At 45.5% G+C, this 20,170-nt stretch overlaps 1 protein-coding gene across 1 annotated transcript in view; it reads left to right on the top strand.

The window, feature by feature from the left end:
• The window catches only part of LOC121047656 (cell cycle control protein 50A-like), a 29,121-nt gene extending 9,175 nt beyond the window's left edge, over positions 1 to 19,946 (top strand). The window contains exons 4-7 of the mRNA XM_042293620.1: positions 11,673 to 11,786; positions 18,805 to 19,011; positions 19,646 to 19,811; positions 19,916 to 19,946. Of these exons, the coding sequence (XP_042149554.1) occupies positions 11,673 to 11,786; positions 18,805 to 19,011; positions 19,646 to 19,811; positions 19,916 to 19,946 (518 nt within the window). The remainder of the gene's footprint in view (positions 1 to 11,672; positions 11,787 to 18,804; positions 19,012 to 19,645; positions 19,812 to 19,915) is intronic.
• The last annotated feature ends 224 nt before the right edge of the window (positions 19,947 to 20,170 follow it).

The following is a 20,170-nucleotide window of genomic DNA, read 5'->3' as shown; positions in this document are numbered from 1 at the left end:
CGCCTCGTTTTCTTGAAAAATACGGTCATCCGTTCGAGATATTTCTGTATGAGTGATGTTATGGGTTTGTAGCATCACGTTGCACGCTTTTGCCGCGTGTTTTGTGGAATCAAGATTTCGGTTCAGCATCTTAGGCGGCGTCTGTCCCTGGTCTCCTTCTGCAGTTATTGTCCCATATCTTCACTCCCTTTCTCTCACTGGCTCGAGGGGGCTGTGGCGGCTGCCCTTTGCCAAGTTATGGAGAAACAAAGTATAGGCAGCACACACTTTAGAAAAACGTCTAGTGAAGAAACTGAAAGGAATGGTAATCAACATTTTACAACAATACTACTTCTTCGGGCAAGGGACGAACAAAAATGCAAGTTATCTTGTCCACGTAATTAGACCAAGTAAATAACCAAGCGACAGATACAATGCACTCTTGGTGAAAAAAGTTACAGCTGCAATGAATCCTACGAAAGGTAAAACATGCTGTTCATCTTTTAATTCCGGTTTGCATTAAATTTATTGAATTGTTGATATGTCTGGTGCTATCTCTGAACCTCTAAGGAGTGGGGCTGTATTTTTTAAAGAATCTAGATGTTAAAACGATGGATTCGACAACCATCTAAGAAGAACCTGATCATACACTGGAGGTTAGTGCGAACTATTGATACCGATCGGCCAACGTCAAGAACCTACTAATACTAATCTCCAAGGGACGTCGGACGCCGTAATTTATGCACTAATCAATCAAAATTGTAAAACCTCCTAACTGTGTTTTGAGTTCCAAGGGGATAAATGAGCTGTTTTATGAACGTTAGTGATAAATTTTTTCCGAGTGATTAGTTGGAACGCTTTGTAAGAGTTTGCGTGCACGTCACTTAAGCAAACGCCAGCTTTTCATACACTCATAAAAAAGTACTGCTATCAAATTCAAACGATACTGCAATGAGAGCTCGTTGTATAAAAATATTGAGAATTGTCGATTCGTAAAATCGTCGATTAGTACAAAGGGGTAAACACCGCAAGTGCTTCCTCGCTAAATGTTGCTGCAATGTGATAACTCGGTGACCCAGGGCTGAAACAACTTTCCCTGTGCGCTACACGCAACGTATACGTGGCTTGCACATGACGTCATTTCCGATGACATCCAAAGGAAAAGGGGAAGGAAGAGCTCCCTCTTCTGATCCTCCTTTGTGCCTCCCGGATTTGCACAGACGTCGCTATTCTCCTCCCAAAAGATTATATAACATTAACCTGTCACTCAAATTTCTTACTGAAGCAGCTTTCCCCCCCCCCCCCCTTTTTTTACATGGTGGTGAAAAGTGTGCGATGTGACGTTAGTGCATGGAGCCTATACCTTTCGCTTCAATTCTCAGACATTCCAACGTTCAAACGAAGCCAGAAAAATTTGAAAGGTTTGTATTAAAAGTTATATCGTAAAATCGTGTATTAGTAAAAAAACAAAGATCGCAGAAGCTTCCGCGTTAGGTTGCTGTTATTACGCCGTTTCCTAGGGATGAAACAAGATCCCCTAGTCCCTACATGCAACGCAAACATTTCACATCGATTCTCAGTCATTCCAACGTTCATACAAAGCTGGGAGAATGTAAAAATTTTATGCTAAAAGTCCTATCGATCCTCGAGCACATCCGGGAATTCAAGCACCGCTACGGCGATACGACCGATGCTGTATCGCAGGTGCTGATATTCAGAGACGGCTCTTTATTATACAGAGCAATCCTGTACAAAAAGGGTATAAAGTCTCATTCCTTCAGATCTTCACGTTAAACCTGCGTCAGTGAGCACAAAGAAGTCGGAAATCGTCGGCAAGCAGAGGCACATCATGACTACCGCGCATTGAACTGAATTCAACAGCCCTGGGTGCTGCCTTCTTACAGATGACATCGCGGCTCTCGTAAGGTCACGTGACGAGTAGTCACTTTTGCATACTACATGGCGGCAACCAAGGAGGTGCCACTTTCGAACGTCCGGTTTATTACCCAAAGACCCTCTACCTCGTTGTTCGACATCCTAACTAACAACGTTATTAGATCAAGTCGGTTGCAGACCTCCCACGGAGAAGCGAATCCCTGGACTTCCTCCCAAGAACACCGATGATGATGACGATGATGACAACGTGGTTTGTTTCTTTTCCAGAGGGCGAGCTCCAAGAAATTTCGTGCCAGCAAACATAAAAATGTGAAAATTAAGATAAAACAGAAAAATGAACTTTATTTTCTTGTCCCACCAATGATCCAGCCTCGTGTTCGTCCTCTGGGCACATTGCGCTCATAGCCTACTGTCCCACGCCGCAGTGTTTCCTGTGGTCAACCTGGTCGTGTTGGGGTTCTGACTGGCTCCGATTCACTCGCGTCGGCATTGTCGGCACCTGGAGTCTTAGTAAAGCCAGGCCGTCCGCCAGCGTCGCTTCGGCGTGAGGCCGACAACGGTTCATCCCAGATGGTAGCAGGCACTCACAGGGCTGAACCGAATGCTCTTGTAGGATCTACGGTCACAAGGAAGAAGAGGACGCAGGGATGCGCGAGAGGCACGCAAAAAATATAGATAGCACAAGAGTGAGCCAGTGTTCGGCCTTACCTACGGACGAACAAACTTCACGTTGATTTCCTTTTTTTTTTTTAAATATGTAAAATATAATATATTGTGGCGCTCGCGACTCCTCGCTTTTATAAGAACCCACAATTTGGTGACCCGGCATCTCGGACTCAAAAACACCGTCCTCATCCGTCAAGGCAAGTACCTCTTTGGCGTTCAAATCCTTGGAACCGCCCCATCACCCGACGCACATTCACGCAGTCAATCATGAGTCACTCAGAAGACAGCTCAGCAGCCGCCGCAGTTGCTTCAATCCGGAATTCTGGTCGTCGGACTCGGAACTTTGGTTCTTGACCATCGAGTCCTCGTTCCGGAAGAATAAGATAACTTCACAACAATCCAAATTTGACCATGTCGTCTCGTCACTGCCCCAAACAGTGGCGGCGGTTGTCCGGGATATCCTGCGTGCACCCCCTCAAGATAGGCCGTACGACATGCTCAAGGCCGAGCTTATACGGCGTACGACGGAGTCCGAACAACGGCGACTTCAACAGCTTCTGACATCAGAGGAGCTTGGAGACAGGAAACCATCGGAGCTACTTCGTCGTATGGAGCAACGACTAGGTGACAAGGCAAATACCTTGGACGCAAGCATACTCCGAGAACTATTTCTCCAGAGACTGCCCATTCAAGTCCGCATGATTCTTTCCACCTCAGCAACAGACTCCGTCGAAACTCAAGCTCGAATGGCGGACCAAATCATGGACGTTAACACGCCCAGCGTTTGCCAACTAACTCGTCCAAACCCCTCACACCGAACATCTCTGTTGGATGAGACTCTTCCCCAGCTGCTGGAGTCTAACAAAGTACTGACATCGACTGTCGCACACCTCTCAGAAGACCTCAAGCAGCTGCGCCTGGACACTCATCGTCCGACAACGCGTCAACTCTCCGACAGCCCACCACGACGTCGTCGATCTAGGTCTGCAAACAGCAGCGGTACATGCTGGTACCACCGCACCTTTGGCAACCGTGCTAGAAGATGTGAGTCACCCTGCACGTTCCAGGAAAACAGGCAGGCCCGGCGCTGACGGCGGCCGGCGTTGCGGGCCACAGAACAAGCCGTCTATTCTTCGTGACTGACCGCACCACTAAGCAACAGTACCTCGTTGATACTAGTGCGGAAGTCAGCGTGATTCCACCAACAAAACAGGACCGACGGTGCACCACAGCAGGGTTGGGCAGAAATACTCAAAAATGTATTTGGAAATACAAATACTGGGATACATTAAAATAGTAGCTAAAATACTGATGCTAAGATACATCTGTAAAAATGTATCGCGATACGTATCGGAAATACATTTTAAAAAGAGGCAAAAAGTATTTGGAAATACAAATACAGGAATACATTTTAGGGGGGGGCAGAAATACAAATACAGAAATACTGATACTGAAATACATTTTTCAAATTTTTTGAGGCGCCAACTGAGATGAAACTTGAAGTTTGAAGGGGATGTTTTCGATCCCGAAATTACGTTCCCGTAGGCTTGGCACTTGGCCTTGAAGGTAGTGGTTTCGGACGACAAGAAGTCTTCAATGGGCCCAAAAAAACGTTCCAACAATTGCTGACCGCGGTCCCTTTCATGACATCCTGTCTGTCTGACGAGGGAATCCTGTCAACATTGATCACATTATGTCACGGCGGAATGAACTAGAATTCTTTATCTGTAGGTGTGGCCTTGAACATGAAACTTTACCACGCTGCTGTATGAAAGGACAATGCGCACTTTCGTTGTAGGCTACCTAGCTGAAGTACGTGCATGCAGTGTCATTTGGAATTTTTGAGAATAGTGGATTTCCTGAAGAATCTTGGAATACATGTCTTACCTTCTGTTTTACAGTTGAAAAAACGATACGGTAGCATCCCTGTTCTGAAGGTCCTTACTACCGACCCTCCGCCACCGACGCACGGATTGCAGTCCTCAAGTTTTGCCTAGCATTATCCAAACAGAGACCTCGTGGATTACGAGCTGATATTGCCGGCACTTGCCGGCACAGGTGCGCGCTGTCCAAGGAACGGCGGTCTCGAGACTAATCGCGGGGGTACGTAGTCTGGGATGGCACAGCGATGCCACTTCTGGCCTCCTTCTCGGTTTAGGATCACCAGAGCAGCGGGTCACGTTCACGTCGGCTGATGGCGTACCCTTGAGCCGTGCAATATTACGGGCGCAGCCGCAGATGCATTCGGATATGTGTTCAACTTCACAGCATGAGTCTTCCTACTATTTCAAGTCAGCCACCGCCTGGCTCGTGCTGCAACGGATTGTGACTCAGCTTTGCCGGCAGGGTGTACTCTGTACGCTAAGGCGAGAGAGACGGTTAGCAGCGGGCATTGGATGCCAGGAAACAATGACTCAAGAAATCCCTACCTAAAGACCTGCGGCAGAAGATGCTCTGACTCCACTCCTGGCACGCCATCTGGTTCGAGTTTCCCACTACGGAACACTTCTCAGAAGAGAGAAGAGGACTAATAGAAAAATAGTTTGCAGAATCAAAAGGAACTAATTGGTCAGCATAGTAACAATACCCCAGCATCTCCTTGACTCTGGTGCCTTTAGAAGTAAAAAAAAAAAAAAAAGATGCGTTCGAACTTGTTTCTTTTTTTTCTTTTCGAGGGGGGGGGGGGGAGTATTTTTCAAGAAATGTAACGAAATACACTTCAACGTGATTGTATCGCGATACAAAGGAACATTCAAAATGTATTTCGATACAGGAATACAGATACGTGTGAAAAAAATGTATCGCGATACAGAAATACAGATACGAAATGTATTTCTGAAATACTATCGCGATACATTTGTATCGCGATACTGCCCAACCCTGCCCCACAGAAACACCCCCCTTGCGAGCTGCCAACGGCTCCGCCATCAAGACCTATGGACAACGGTCGCTCACTCTCGACCTAGGTCTGAGCAGGACGTTTCGTTGGGTGTTTTATGTGGCTGATGTTCAGCAATCCATCCTGGGAGCAGATTTTTTACGCAATTTTGGCCTCCTTGTCGATCTGAGGAGAAAAGTACTCCTGGACGCGGGAACGCATCTCTACGTTCACGGAATCGCGTCCAAGACCGAGTCCCTCAACCTCACTGTATCAGCACCCATACTTGAGGCTCCATGGAACTCCCTTCTAGACAAATTTCGTCAGCTGCTGCGGTCATCCGACGCGAAAGAGCCAGCTAAACACACCATCACGCACCATATTGAAACAACTGGTCCCCCCGTATTTGCGAAACCTCGATGCCTCGCTCCTGATCGCCTCAAAATCGCCCGACAGGAGTTCGATCACATGATCGAACTAGGCATTGTACGTCCCTCAACAAGTGCTTGGTCATCGGCACTACACATGGTGCCGAAGAAATCTGGAGATTGGCAACCCTGCGGGGACTACCGGGCTCTCAACAACGTGACAGTCCCAGACCGCTATCCCATTCCACATCTTCAAGATTTCGGAGGTGCGTTGCACGGATCTAAACTTTTCACGAAAATCGATCTCGTAAAAACGTACCATCAAATTCCGGTCGAACCTTGCGACATACCAAAAACAGCAATTGTAACACCTTTAGGCATGTACGAATACACCAGAATGCCTTTCGGCCTAAGAAACGCAGCGCAAACGTTTCAAAGGTTCATGGACCAGATACTTCGTGGACTACCCTTTTGCTTTGCGTATTTAGATGATATCCTGGTTTTCAGCACGGACCGTAAACAACACTTTCATCATCTCCACCAACTCTTCGCTCGCCTCAGCGAGTACGGAGTTGTCATCAACCCCGCTAAATGCGAGTTTGACGCCTCAGAACTCTCGTTTCTGGGGCACCAGGTCAATCACCTCGGTATATGCCCATTGCCGCAACGGATCGAAGCGATCAAGAAATTTCCGCAGCCTCCCACTACTACCAAGCTCAGAGAATTCCTTGGGCTTGTGAATTTCTATCATCGCTTTATTCCTGCTTGCGCAGCCATACTCCAGCCGATCAACCAGCTTCTTGCAGGTTCGAAGCGCAAGAACGAGCAACTTACGTGGACAGAATCAGCTACTGAGGCATTCACAACCATCAAACAGGCTCTTTCCAAAGCAACCCTTTTGACTCACCCCCGATGCGACGCCCCTACATCCATTATGGTTGACGCATCCGACACCGCAGCAGGCGCAGTTCTACAACAGCTCAAAGACGCTCAGTGGCATCCCGTCTCATTCTTCTCAAAACAATTTTAACCAGCCGAAACAAGATACAGTACTTTCGGAAGAGAACTGCTTGGGGTGTACCTTGCCGTGAAATACTTCCGCCATTTTTTAGAAGGTAGACAGTTTTGCATATGGACCGACCACAAACCTCTTACATACGCATTTCAATCCAACAACTCTAACCATACGCCGCGGGAGATCCGTCATATGTCCTTTGTTTCCGAATTTACTACCGACATAAGGTTCGTTTCAGGCAAGGACAACCCCGTCGCCGATGCATTATCACGATTAAACATAAATGAGATCTCTTCATCCCGACCAATAATCGATTTTGCGATTATCGCTCAAGCTCAACAAACGGACAAGGAGTTAAGTGAGCTCCGCTCATCACAAACGTCTCTTATACTACAAGACGTCAACATTCCCGGCAGCACTACAACGATAGTTTGCGACACATCTACAGGCACACCTCGACCGTACATTCCACCTCATTTCCGGCGCACAGTGTTTGATGCGCTGCACACACTATCCCACCCTGGCATACGTGCTACCCAGCGTTTGGTCACCGCGCGCTTCGTGTGGCCACGAATCAACGCAGACGTGAGGCGGTGGTCACAATCCTGCCTTCAGCGTCAAAAGGTAAAAGTTCATCGACACAACACCTCGCCTCACGATGTTTTTCCCCAACCTGACGCTCGCTTCAGCCATGTCCATATGGACGTTGTGGGACCTTTACCATCATCGCAAGGCTTTCGATATACGCTCACATGCGTAGACCGTTTCACAAGATGGCCTGAAGCAATTCCCATCACACACATAACAGCTGAAAATGTCGCCCACGCCTTCATTACCACATGGGTCAGTTGTTTTGGTATACCATCTGCCATCACAACTGACCGTGGCCGACAATTTGAATCCTCTCTTTTCCGCCATCTTTCCCAGCTGTTGGGGGTCCACCACATTCACACAACAGCGTACCATCCGCAAGCCAACGGTATGGTTGAGAGACTGCACCGCCAACTGAAAGCAGCTCTCATGGCACAAGCCACGCATTCATCACGTTGGACTGAAGTTTTGCCCTTAGTACTCCTCGGCATTCGCTCTGCATTCAAAAAGGACCTGAACTACACTACCGCTGAGCTCGTTTATGGCACGACCTTACGTTTGCCTGGTCAATCGATTGCACCTGCAACAGAGCCTGCAATTCCTGACATACAGGATTTTGCAAGCCGCCTACGACAGCACATGGCACAGCTACGACCCTGCCCCCCAAGAGCCACACAACCTTCTTCAATATTCATGAGTCCAGCATTGTCAAAATCTTCCCACGTCTTCATTCGGAACGATGCAGTAAACCGATCACTTCAACCTCCATACAACGGACCATACGAAGTTCTACGCAGAGACGCCAAGCACATGACTCTGCTTATCAATGGTCGCACAGGCACAGTGTCTATCGACCGACTGAAACCTGCATTCCAGGAATGTCCGCAACCTTCCTCAAGCGTGGATCTCCTCACTGTGCCCACAAGGAGTAACAGACTTCCAAAGAAAGTTCGTTTTCAAGAAACAGCGTAAAACTCAACGCTCGTCAAGCCGCTTCCTCTCTAGGGGGGGAGTATTTGTAGGATCTACGATCACAAAGAAGAAGAGGACGCAGGGATGCGCGAGAGGCACGCAAAAAATATAGATAGCACGAGAGTGAGCCAGTGTTCGGCCTTACCTACGGACGAACAACCTTCACGTTGATTTCCTTTTTTTTTTTGTAAATATGTAAAATATAATATATTGTAGCGCTCGCGACTCCTCGCTTTCATAAGAACCCACACTCTACTCTCTCAGCCTCCTCCCTGCACGCCCGACACATAGTAGATTCTTCCTTGGGGGTCGAGTCGCTTCCGGTAGTCCAATGCTAGCTTCGAAGAAAAGTTGGCTACCCAAACTGATGTCATACAGTTGGACTTCGGTTGCTATTAGTTATTGACGTCATTCTACTTTCGAAGCGCCATCTAGAGGTCACGCTTTGAAGCCTGTGTATTTTGCGGAGTAGACTGTAGTTACCATAACAACCATCTTCAAAAGCGTGGCGCTTCAAACGACGGGAGGCGAACCCTTGGGGGAGGGGGGGTACTACGCGTGGAAGCAGCGTCTATGGACAGTTTGGCAAGTGAGCTGGTCTAGTCACGTTCCTAACTGACAAGGCTAGCAATGTTACCGATCTAAAAAAAAACAAAGTAGAAAAAAAGGCATGCGTGGTAATCTGTTCTTAAAAATTGGGGGCTAATTATTACAATTACGTTTTGTAAGCGGTGTTTGTTTAATACTTTTTTTATAAGCTGTACTCTTTAGAACTGCGACTTCATTGGTGCGACTGCTACGTGATTGATTTCGGTGCAGTAGCTGAGAACTGATAACTATCTTTCTCACATTCAACAACAGTAATTCGCTATGTCTTTTTAGCTCAAAGGCCGACTTACGAAACCATTTTCCGCAGTGTAGGAAAGTGCTCCCCAGCGACCTTCGCTCCCTCCCCTCTCGCACTCCTTCCTCCTCCTCCTCCGAAAAGGGCGGGTCCGGAAGCTAGTCTCCGTAGAAAGGAAAAGGGGTTTCCTGCTTTCTGGGTGGCTAGGAGGAAACCTCTTCTCACGCGGAAAATGGTTTTGTAGGTCGGCCTTTAAGACCTTGTGCGTCTACTTTCTTCGGCATAATTCAGAGTGCCAATCACAGTGATATCTGCGGACGTAGCTCGACGGATTATGAGGCCGAAGAATTACATCTGCCTGAAGGCTCACGTAGAAATAAATTAGACTTCTGAAACGCTAGCAGCACGCTCACTGCCACTTTCAATACTTGCATTCTGGTCAAAAGCATTTTGTATTAATTTGCTGATATATTCTTTTACATTATACTGATTGACTCTCGTACAATGTGTGAGTATAGACACACCGCCTTTTTCTTTTTCCTGTAATGAAAGCCCATTCACACGGAAGTTACTGTGGCGATCAAGCGTTACGTCGTTTGATTATCTTGATAACGGCGGAGTAGTCTGGCGTAACGTAGTCAACGATAGTTAAAGGCTACCGTGTGAATCATTCCTTAAGAAGAAACAAAAACCAGCAGTGGAGTAATATCTAAAAAAATATGAAAACCAATTGTGACGTAGTACTACAACAAAATAACAACAATAAGAGTGACTCAGCGCAAAGAGAATCATTGACTTGAAAACACACATAAATTAAACATACACAATAATTACCTCAACAACCTAGAAAATCAGTTAGGTAATAACTCAGATAGCAATCCCGGAAACATAAGAAATCCAGGAACAATGTGAAACCTTTCTCAACTTCAATTCGCGTATTATAGTGAATTGTTAAACTGTGCTTTAACGATGAAAAACTGCCTGTATGTGGAAGGTTTTACAAAAAAAAGCTGTTTGTGACCACGCAACTACTCTTTGAGCGTACTTTTAAGCATCGAAAGTTGCAGTGCGATCTTCCGTGGTACCTGCAATATTTAACAAAAATAGCGATATGCTGAAACTCCACAATAACTTCGTGAATGCGACCAAAACCGAAAACAAATATGTTTATCGCCCCCGAGGTTTTTTTTTTTTTCGACAACATGTTCGAGTGCAGTACATTATTGCCGAAGATTCTAGTTTTCGGCGTTTATTTTGTAACTTAATTTGGTGTTAATATTGAAAATTTACTTACATTCAACCACATCGGCTTTTGCAGAGGTGGATTTTACTTAGACGTGACATTAACACCTAAAACAAGTAGAGAAAAAAAACATATTTATCAAAAAGTTGCAAAATAATGTTCTTGCTTGTGCTAATTACGGCTAAGAGGGAATGTTTTTCTTTTATAGTTTAAGCATATGAGAATTTGTTTTTGTCTTTTTTACGCAAATGCAATCGCAGGAAATGACAAAAACAAAGGCCAACAGAGTACACACCCTCAAACGGGAAACAGAACAAGTGACCGTGCAATATGTGGCCAAAGAAATACCGTCGATGTTCGTCGTATTCACGCGCTGGGGTTGCCAATGCGGAGTTTAGGTGCTAAGCACAGAGCATATTGATAGAGCTTGGCTATTCTCGCTACAGCAGCTTTGAACACGTACCTAAACTGATAGCAGTGCTCATTTCAATCCGTGAGCAGCATTCAACCGTTATTATGCTGGGTAACACCTGGGTGACTCCATCGACATCGTGATGACGTGGACGTAATCGTCGTCATTATGTTAGGGGCGACGCTCCCTAGGGTCTAACTTTGTCCGTGCGGCGTCCGTGCTCACATCGATTGCCATCCCATCTGTCTTCTTAAAAAAAGAAAAAAGTGTTTGCGCAGTCGACAGGATTCGGACCTGTGCGGGGAGACCTCAATGGATTTCCAGCCCATGGCCTTAACCACTCGGCCACGACTGCGAGACGAGTAGGGGGCTCTGAGAAGTGGTAGTAACTCAAGAGCTGGAGATGTCATGGATGAAACGTTGCATGTAGCCGCTCAACGTCTATACAGGAGAGGGCGCTGCGGTCAAATGCGTATATAATCGCAAAAACAGTATCATCAGCACCACCAGAGCTTCGCCCCAATCAACATCATTCACCACGTAAAGATGCGGTCATTTTTTTCTCTCCTTGAAGCTACAGATAAAAAAGTCGTAATATTTGAGTCAGTTTGTTTGAATGAAGAATTTGACGTTCAAAAGCAATACTGTTCCGTGTCTCCTTGGAGAAAAAAAAAATGCGGCTCACCGAAGTGATTAAGAGCACAGTAGCAAAGCAATAAACGACTTTTTTTCTTCTTTTGACACTTTTTATTGCTATTTTCTAACATAAAAATGGCTGTTCCTCGCGAATGCTGATGACTACCTGCAGACTCGCTGAGGCTCAAGTACTTGGCCGGACCATCCAACTTCAAGGACATGGGCCTGTTGTTCGACGACATCTCGTGGCCCACGGATCGCACCCGCAAGTTCAAGAATCCGCCCGGTAACGACCGGGCCCTCCGAATATTCTCGAGTTGGAAGGTCTGAATCTGCTTAGACAACGACCGTGAAAACTATACTTCCTTTCACATTGTCAGACAGCAGCCGACGCTACGATTTGATGGAGGCAATCAATAGGGCACCGCGCGAATAACAGTCTGATTATCCGCAACGGATCCGCAGCCGCAGACCTCGTATCCGCATCCGAACCCATCTCCTAAATTCGGAGACCCTCTCCGACCCGAACCGCGATGCGCGCATTCATTCTATATTACAAAATAAATCGTGAGAGAAGAAAAGAAGCGTCTGGATAGTACCTTATAAGGCGCTCGCTTATGTTTCACCTATATTACAGCGCTAGCTGTTAGTGAGACACTTCGCGGTTTTCCGCCGTCGACCACGCTCCAAATCGACGCGGGCCATTTTCGGCACTCAGCAAAAACATTCCACGAGCCACTGATAACAAGATGACAAGCAAGCAAGATAGCACGCATGGTCATGCATGGTAGCAAGACAACTTACATGGTCAGCAAAACTGTCCCCGCCGGGCAATCTGGCAGTCCACTGGTATAGGTGACATGTGACCCAGAATTAGCTCAAACAACAATTCGAGGCAGGTAAGCAGATAAAAGTGTGAAATTTCTACACCAGAAAGCAAGAGGAAAGCAAGTGCGCCGGTGCCCCGTCAGTGCACTTGACAGATACAGAGTTTTATTTTCTAAACAAAGAGCCCGAGAGATGGTATCAATAGTGCGTATTTGTTTCAATGAACCTTCATATGAGAGTGCACTTCGTGCTGTCTACTTCCTTGTCCCCGTTAATTCGGCGCTTTTCGTTTAACCCGTGTAACTATTTGTACCAAAGTGACGTACGAAAGCACGCCCTTCCCCTTATGCAGACAGCTGAAATGCTCTCTACTGAATACACCCTCATTGTTTCTAAAATACTAGAGAATTTTCGTGCGGAGTATCACTCGGTTTAATACGAAACAGCCTACGCGGACTCTAGGGCACGCGCTCGCACCTCTACCGTTCATTCGGTACATCTGCTCCAAAATTACACCTTAGTGACTCCGAGGTCACACCTCAGCTGTGGCTGTGTTTCACCTTACGCGTTGCGCAAGTGTTTAAAAATTTTATATAAAGGACTTTTTGAGTAGATCACGGTGAAAGTTATTTTATCGTATTTTGTTTTATTGCATTTATATTCTAAGCGATCATTCTTCTTAAGGCACTTCGCGTCGTTGGAAAGATTATCGCATGTTATGCGAAAAAGACTTCAAGCAGACGCGTATTTTCTAACCATTAAAGGTAATAAAAAATCCACTAGTAACATCGTATCGTTTCCTTTAGTTCAAACAATAGGCTGGGAGAGAAGGGCGGTTACTCACCACACTGAAGTACTCGTTTATACGTGGTAAGGAATGAGTACGCCATTGAGAAAATATGACAGTATTCAATAATGGCAACACTTCTTATTGTTTTCAGTTCAAAACACGAACCCGTAACTGCGTGCTACGAACCGCCCACTTAGCAGCAATTTGCCAATTGATGAGATAAAAAAAAAACGCGCACGCACGCACGCCAAGTTTAACTTGTCGATGAGGCTTCTTCTGCTTTCTTGTGGCTTGCACGTCTTGGGATTACTTTGCATAAATAAAAAAGTTTTCCGCAGTTTCCCTTTCAAACAAGGACGCGCTTTCCCTGCGCGATTGATGCCTCTGCATATTTTTCCCCTTTTTCTGGGGACAGCCGTTGTTTCCTGAAATGCAACGCACTACAGCGATTTAAAGTGATAATCAAATCTTCCTTTGGCGTAAAGAACAATGTTCTCCCCGGTGTAAACATTCTTTCGAAGAGTAATTAGCTCCCACGAAACATTCGATGATGAACTTTCTACTATCACTCACTTATTCACTCTACACTCTAGGGTCGCACACGTTTATGGGCCGCCTTGCAAAAACGTAGACTCGGGACCACGAATACCCGCATCCTATCCGCAATCCGCCAAATCTGATTCGTTTTTTTCCGCATCCGTCATTTGACCGCGGATGCCCGCGGATGATCCGCGGATACCCGTGGATCACCCGCTTTTTTTATTCATACGTCAACAATATTGTCGATATCAATAAAGGTATTAAATGCGTAATTTACGCTGATAATACAAGTTTATTTTTTGCCGGTAACTGCTGTCAGGAACTAGCAATTAAAGCAAATCAAACGTTGAAGGACCTAGCTACTTAGAGCCAATGTAATGCTTTAAAAATCAGTGATAGCTAAACAAAAGCAATTTTATTTTGCCCAAGAAATAAGAATAATAATATAACTAGGGATATTGTTTTAAATGGAACAGAAATATAAGTTTCCTCTAGTTTTAAGAGGCTTGTCGTTATATACACGGATCGAATGAGTTGGGATGAATACGTAAATGATATTTCGGTAAAATTGTCGCGAGTCGCTGGCTTTATGTATCGTCATCGCCATATTCTCCCAACAAATCTGAAATTAATCATTTATAATGATTTAGCTCTCTCCCACATTCATTACTCCTTCTTAGTCTGAGGTAATATTACAAATACAATTTTAAACAAAATATTTGTAATACAAAAGAAAATATTGCGAAGTATTTGTAACGTGTCATACGATATCATTCTAATGAACCTCTCTTTCAAAGTTTAAATTTGATACCTGTGAATAGATTATACAAATATTGTTTATGCATGACCTATAAATCAGAAGTACAAACGAATCTTCATGCCTTTTGTGAATTGGTGTCTCTCTCGCCAAGAGAAGCAACATATCCTACTCGAAACACGGAAATTTGGATACTCCCTATTCGCAAAACCACCTACGGTGATCAGATGTTAATATATGGACCTCCTCGACTGCTTAATTTTATTATTATTCACATTAACCTTCTCTCAACATCAGTAAAAATATCCGAGTTTTTTTTTTTACCAAATATGATAGCTTAGTTGTCATGTTTCATAACCTCAATTTAGCTAAGTTGAATAATGCTGTTCTTGTGAGTACTTATGTAAACCCGTGAGGCGATATAAAGGTGAACAGCCCTCTTCTTGTTATTGACCCTCCTGCAAGTTTTGGAACAAGCTCTGTTCCAGAAAAGGGCTAGAACGCAAAGTGTAGACGCCAAGCCACGTACCATTTGAGACGTTGAGAGTTAATATAGCTCTAGGGAGCCGTAAAACAGGCAAGAAACTAGGTAAGGTGTTCACCTTCATATTGCCGGTGGGTGTACATTGTTCTTGTTAGCCTCCTCTATAGTCGCACGTTTTTGTAATATTGTCCTGTTGTCATCTCTGAAATAGTTAGTCTGTCTCTTGACTTTCTTTTTGGATTACTTGTTGTGCCACTGCTGGCATATGTAAGAAAGGGGTCGAGGGCCCGTCAAGCTGCATTAAGCAGATTTTTTCCTCGGTCTCCCTCCGTCATACATGTTTCTGACGGAAAATAAACATTTTTATAATTAACAATAATCAATCCGTGGATATGCAGGGCTCCACCAATCAAGCAGCTTCGCAAAAAGCATCACCACGGCACTTTCGGCACCGGACAAAACGATCACGCGTGGACAAGAGCGCAGTGCCACGCCGCGGTCACTGTGAGCGACTGCTTAATCAGACGAGAGCAGACGAAAGTGACGATTGCGTGACTATGCGCTTTTGCCTCTGCCTGATTCGTACCGTCGGATCGTAGCGTTGGCTGCGGCAGGACTTGGTGCAGAACGGAGTATAGACCAACTCAACTCTCTGACTTCCCGCCGGTGAGGTGGCGCTGCTATCGGTAGTGCGCATGCGCAGACGCTTCACTCCTTCCAAATTCGGTTTCTGCGCACGCGCAGTGCCCTCACCTGGTGTGGAAACACTGTGTTGGTGCATACTCCGGGAGCTCTAATCTGGACACTTGGCGAAAACGTGGGCGAGGAACTGGACCGCCGTGATTGGCCAGCGCCGAAGTCAAACGCTTTGCCGGTCAATGACGGCAGCCGGACAGCTCGCCGACGTTGTCGCCAAGTGTGCAGATTAGAGGCCCGGGTCGGCCATCTTCTTGCAGTGCTACCGAGCTGAAACTTAAAGCGGTCACGAAAAGATATTTCAACTTTTTTTACTCCTTAGCTTTAATTCTCAACTCGAAAAAGAAAATGAGAAACCACCTGTTCGTGGCGTGCTTGGGCAACAGGAGGTGATGACTTCGAGCTTCCGCCGTGCCTTTTAAGTGCACCTTGGAACCTGTCATTCGCAAGGGGTAATACATGAGTGCCGTGGCACGGCAATCATTATTGACCACGGACGCGGATTCAAATATTCGTCGACGAATTGATTGTCGATGGCCGAGTGTGTACGTTCGAGTGACCCAGTGCTCTTGTCCAATGCTGGAGCTTGGTTCGACACCGCGGATGCATTACAGTGAAAAGGCCGAGAACTTTCAAAAGAAAGGAGGTACAAAATAGTCCGCTATATATTAAAAATTTAACGAAATGCAGGCTTTTGGTTTTCTACTGTCGTGTTCCAGGTTCTTTTGGCGCACGAGACAATATGAGATTAGTAAAGTCCCGATCTATCCCTGCCCAAAATTTATTTCAATGTTCCATCAATAGTTGCGTATGAACTGCAACTCACGTCAGGAATGTTTTCAACGCGGTAGAATTTTATCTTCATTCACCCGTCTACGTGAAAACTAGTTATCCCCGCATCAAAACGAGTGCTCATGAGCGGCATACATGTGCGCGTCCCCTTCTCCTTATTCCGCCCATGCGCGGACGTCGGGGTCATTGGTTCACTGGATATCCCGTAGACTTCGGAATACCTCGCAAAGAGGTATTCCGAAGGTCAGATATAGTTGAACAGAAGCGGCGACAAGTTGAGTAGGATCCTCCTCGAGGTGGGCCAAAGAGACGCCGCATAAAATAAGATGATTCTTTTGGCTGGGGATAGAGAAGCAAGTTTCCATAAAAGACAATGTTGTACTATTTCGACATGGTCTGCGGCAAACTGGCAAAAAAATACAACCCCGTTTTTTTCAAGTTTTCTTTCACCTTTTATTTAAGGTAGAAATAAAAAGAAACGGGATGAAAGAGAATTTGAAAAAAAAAACTAGTGCTGCAAGACTCACAGTGACAGCCATTGTTTTGCTACTAGACTCAGCATCCACAGTGTCTTAGTGTTACGTCTGCTACAGGCTACGACTCTTCCAGCTCGTTATTCGCAATTTTTTTCTAATGTCAGTTTTTGCTATACCCTCGTACATTGTTTCGTCAAGACAGTACAGGGATGATTTGTGAAAATGGGGGGAGGGGAAGGGAAGGGGAAATGGGGGTCCATCTTGTTTGCAGTCGGCTGTTTTGTTTTGCTTGTTTCTTTTTTCACAGAACATAACAGTTTAAATACCCTTTAAAACATACCCTACCTCTTTGACCCTTGCCTCAATAAAAGAACCGTATATTACTCAAAGAATGTGATGCAGTGTGTTTAGTCTGCACTTCTTAACGATGTAACGGAAGAGCAATTTGGCGACATTCGCAACCCTTATGAAAGCGCTTCTTCGCCAAATCATTACATCTGTGGTTAACTGGTGATGCCGAACCGTGAAACGACGAGATATATATTAAAAATATCTACGCGCAGTGTACGCTTCTTCTTTAACCTTGTAGAAGGCGAGACCCCAAATAGTTGTCTTCACAGAGCAGGCAGGCCCTTCGTCCAATAGACCCTTTTCAAAAGTCCATCAAGCAACAATGACTGATCACTCGTCTTGTCTTTCGTAGACTTAGGCTAGGTGGCGCAAGCTACCGTCCGCTACAAAGGGTAGCCAGTAACATCTATCCATTAAACACGAAGCGCGTAATTGGTTCCCAGTTCTCGTGGAACCCTGACGCAGTACTCATTTTCGATGCGAGCTGAACCGAGTTCACGCCGAATGCTCACGCAACGCTCGTGTCCAATAAACGCTCAGAGAATGTACCTAAAAAATGGCTGAGTAGGACACTTGGTGCAGCAGCGACGAGATCAATCAATCAGTTTATTTTTTCTTTCAAGCGGTACACACTCCTCGAAATGGTACCTTGGTGCAAAGGCGATCGTGTCGCCTGACTGGGCACCAAGGTCCAATGGGGGGGGGGGGGGGGGGGGGGGGGGGGGGGGGCAATATCCAGCAGCAACAGCATTAAAGGTTAAACTTCGACAAGAGAAAAAATACTTATAAAAGATATAACGGAGAGACACATACATACACTCAAGAGAAAATGGATGCACACATAAAATTGTAAAGAATGAATACTAGCACACATTGATGTTGTTTAACATTGTCATAAAAACAAAGATTAAAAAGTCATATAAGACATCAAGCAAAAAATAAATAAATAAAAGTAAGAAAACCACTTTCGGTATAAACCATAAAAGTGAAGACGTTAGAATACATTCCTAAATTCCCGGCACATATAAAAATAGCAATCTGGCATTGTCCACACAATAAAATTAAAATATAAACGTGATCCCAAAGTATACGAGATTTTTAATAAAAGCGGATGCACAAAAAATGCTGGTTAATATTTAAAAAAAAATGTATATCAACATATCTGTAGAATTATCAACTCAACGGCAATCAAAAAGGAGCGTAGATTTTTTTTAAATGTAGTTCGGTTTGTAGTAATTACGGATGATGGGGCGCACTTTTGGAAAAGGTCTATTCCGGCCATATGATAACTACTAAAAAGGGCACGTCACGCGCGTAAATATTGGTGGCCTCCTCTACATTTGCCAGTTCCAACATTTACCCGTCCTCTTGCCTGCAAAAAAAAAAAAAAAAAGTTCTAAAAAGCACTTAGAAGCATCCAAATAATTTCGCTTTCTTCAAAAAAAAAAAACAAATGTCGTGAGAAAAAAACGGTTGCAGGCGTACTTTATACATGAGATCCTTCAAGACGTAATTTACTACAGGGTCGCTTAATTGTTCCTGGTAGCGTATCAGTGATGGAATTGCACTCCAAGATTGCACTACCCGCAGGAATGAACCTGTCCGGCACCATCAAGCCACCGAACTGGCAGATGCCAGTCAACGTGATGCCGGGGGGCATCCAGAACGAGGCGTTCATCGTCTGGATGCGCACCGCGACGCTGCCGTCGCTACGCAAGTTGTACGCCCGAGTGGACCACCACGGACCCTTCGCAAAGGTCATGCCCAAGGGACGCTACCTGCTCGAAGTCAAATACCGTATCCTTGCCACGTGCTCAAAAGATTCTGTACACTCCTCACGTGGTCCAGGGAAGCGTCGATAAGACTTTCATAAGCGATACTCGAAGATGTGCACTCCTGCCTACTTACTTAACTAAGAGGGATTGGGAAATTACCCTATTCATTTTCGTCTGATCACGTGGCCTGCCAGGAGAACGGAATTGTGGAGGCTCTGCGTCTACAGCGTATTTCCTACTCGCACGCACGGCCACAAGGAGATGGCTTTCCCACTTATACAGGTTCGCAAAAACAGCATACCTTTGAAAGACTTTTTCTTGGACGTGCCTGCCCTCACGAGCGCAAATATTCGAGCAGCCCAGAATCGCCGCTACAAATTATACGCACTTTTTTTATAAAAGCGTCGCGGGACGCTTTGCTTTGTTTGTGCTTCTCGCACAATCATGTTTCTGCTTGCTGCAGTTGCCAGCGCACGCTGGCTGGGTGCGATCTTTCAGGATATGGTCTGGTATGTGATCTCTGTAAAGGGTAGAGTCGTTTATATAATCAGCTAGTCTAACTTCTATACGGCGAACCGACTTGAAGATGTGCCGACCGAGTTCTTAGTAAGCTCCCCACCCGCATCGGAAAACCTCTTTAACATCGTCGACACCAGGCTACCCCGTGACGCAGTTCAAGGGCACCAAGCGGCTGATCCTGTCCAATGCCTCCTGGATGGGGTCCCGGAATCCGTTCTTCGGCATCGCCTTTATCTCGGTGGGATGCCTCTGCGTTGTCCTAGGCCTGGTCTTTATCGCCATCCACAGGAAGTTTGGGTCCAAGTGCGTCACTTATGAATTGATGTTTCATCTATTAATAAAGACGTCCACGTCGAAAATCGCACGTAGTACTGAGAAAGGCTCCAAAGACGTAATTGCCATTAGAGATGGTGCCACAATAACAACTACGCGTGTTGAGAAAAAAAAAAGTGTTTTTTCCCCGCAAACATGAACTACAAATCGCAGAACACTCATTCTCTGCCGCAATCTTTGGCTCTAGCTGTTTGAACCAGACTCGTAAGTTTCAGAACTATCTTATTTGAAAGTCACGTGATTTTTCTCAATTTTAATAAAAAAAGTGGCAGCCGACGGAGCTCTCAAATGCATCGAGCCGAGTGTCGCAAGCAACCAAAAACGGCGAA

Source organism: Ixodes scapularis, unplaced genomic scaffold (genome assembly GCF_016920785.2).
Source record: "Ixodes scapularis isolate PalLabHiFi unplaced genomic scaffold, ASM1692078v2 PGA_scaffold4__175_contigs__length_147842914, whole genome shotgun sequence".
Taxonomy (NCBI): domain Eukaryota; kingdom Metazoa; phylum Arthropoda; class Arachnida; order Ixodida; family Ixodidae; genus Ixodes; species Ixodes scapularis.
The sequence above is the reverse complement of the archived record's forward strand: the minus strand, read 5'-3'. Positions and strand labels throughout refer to the sequence as shown.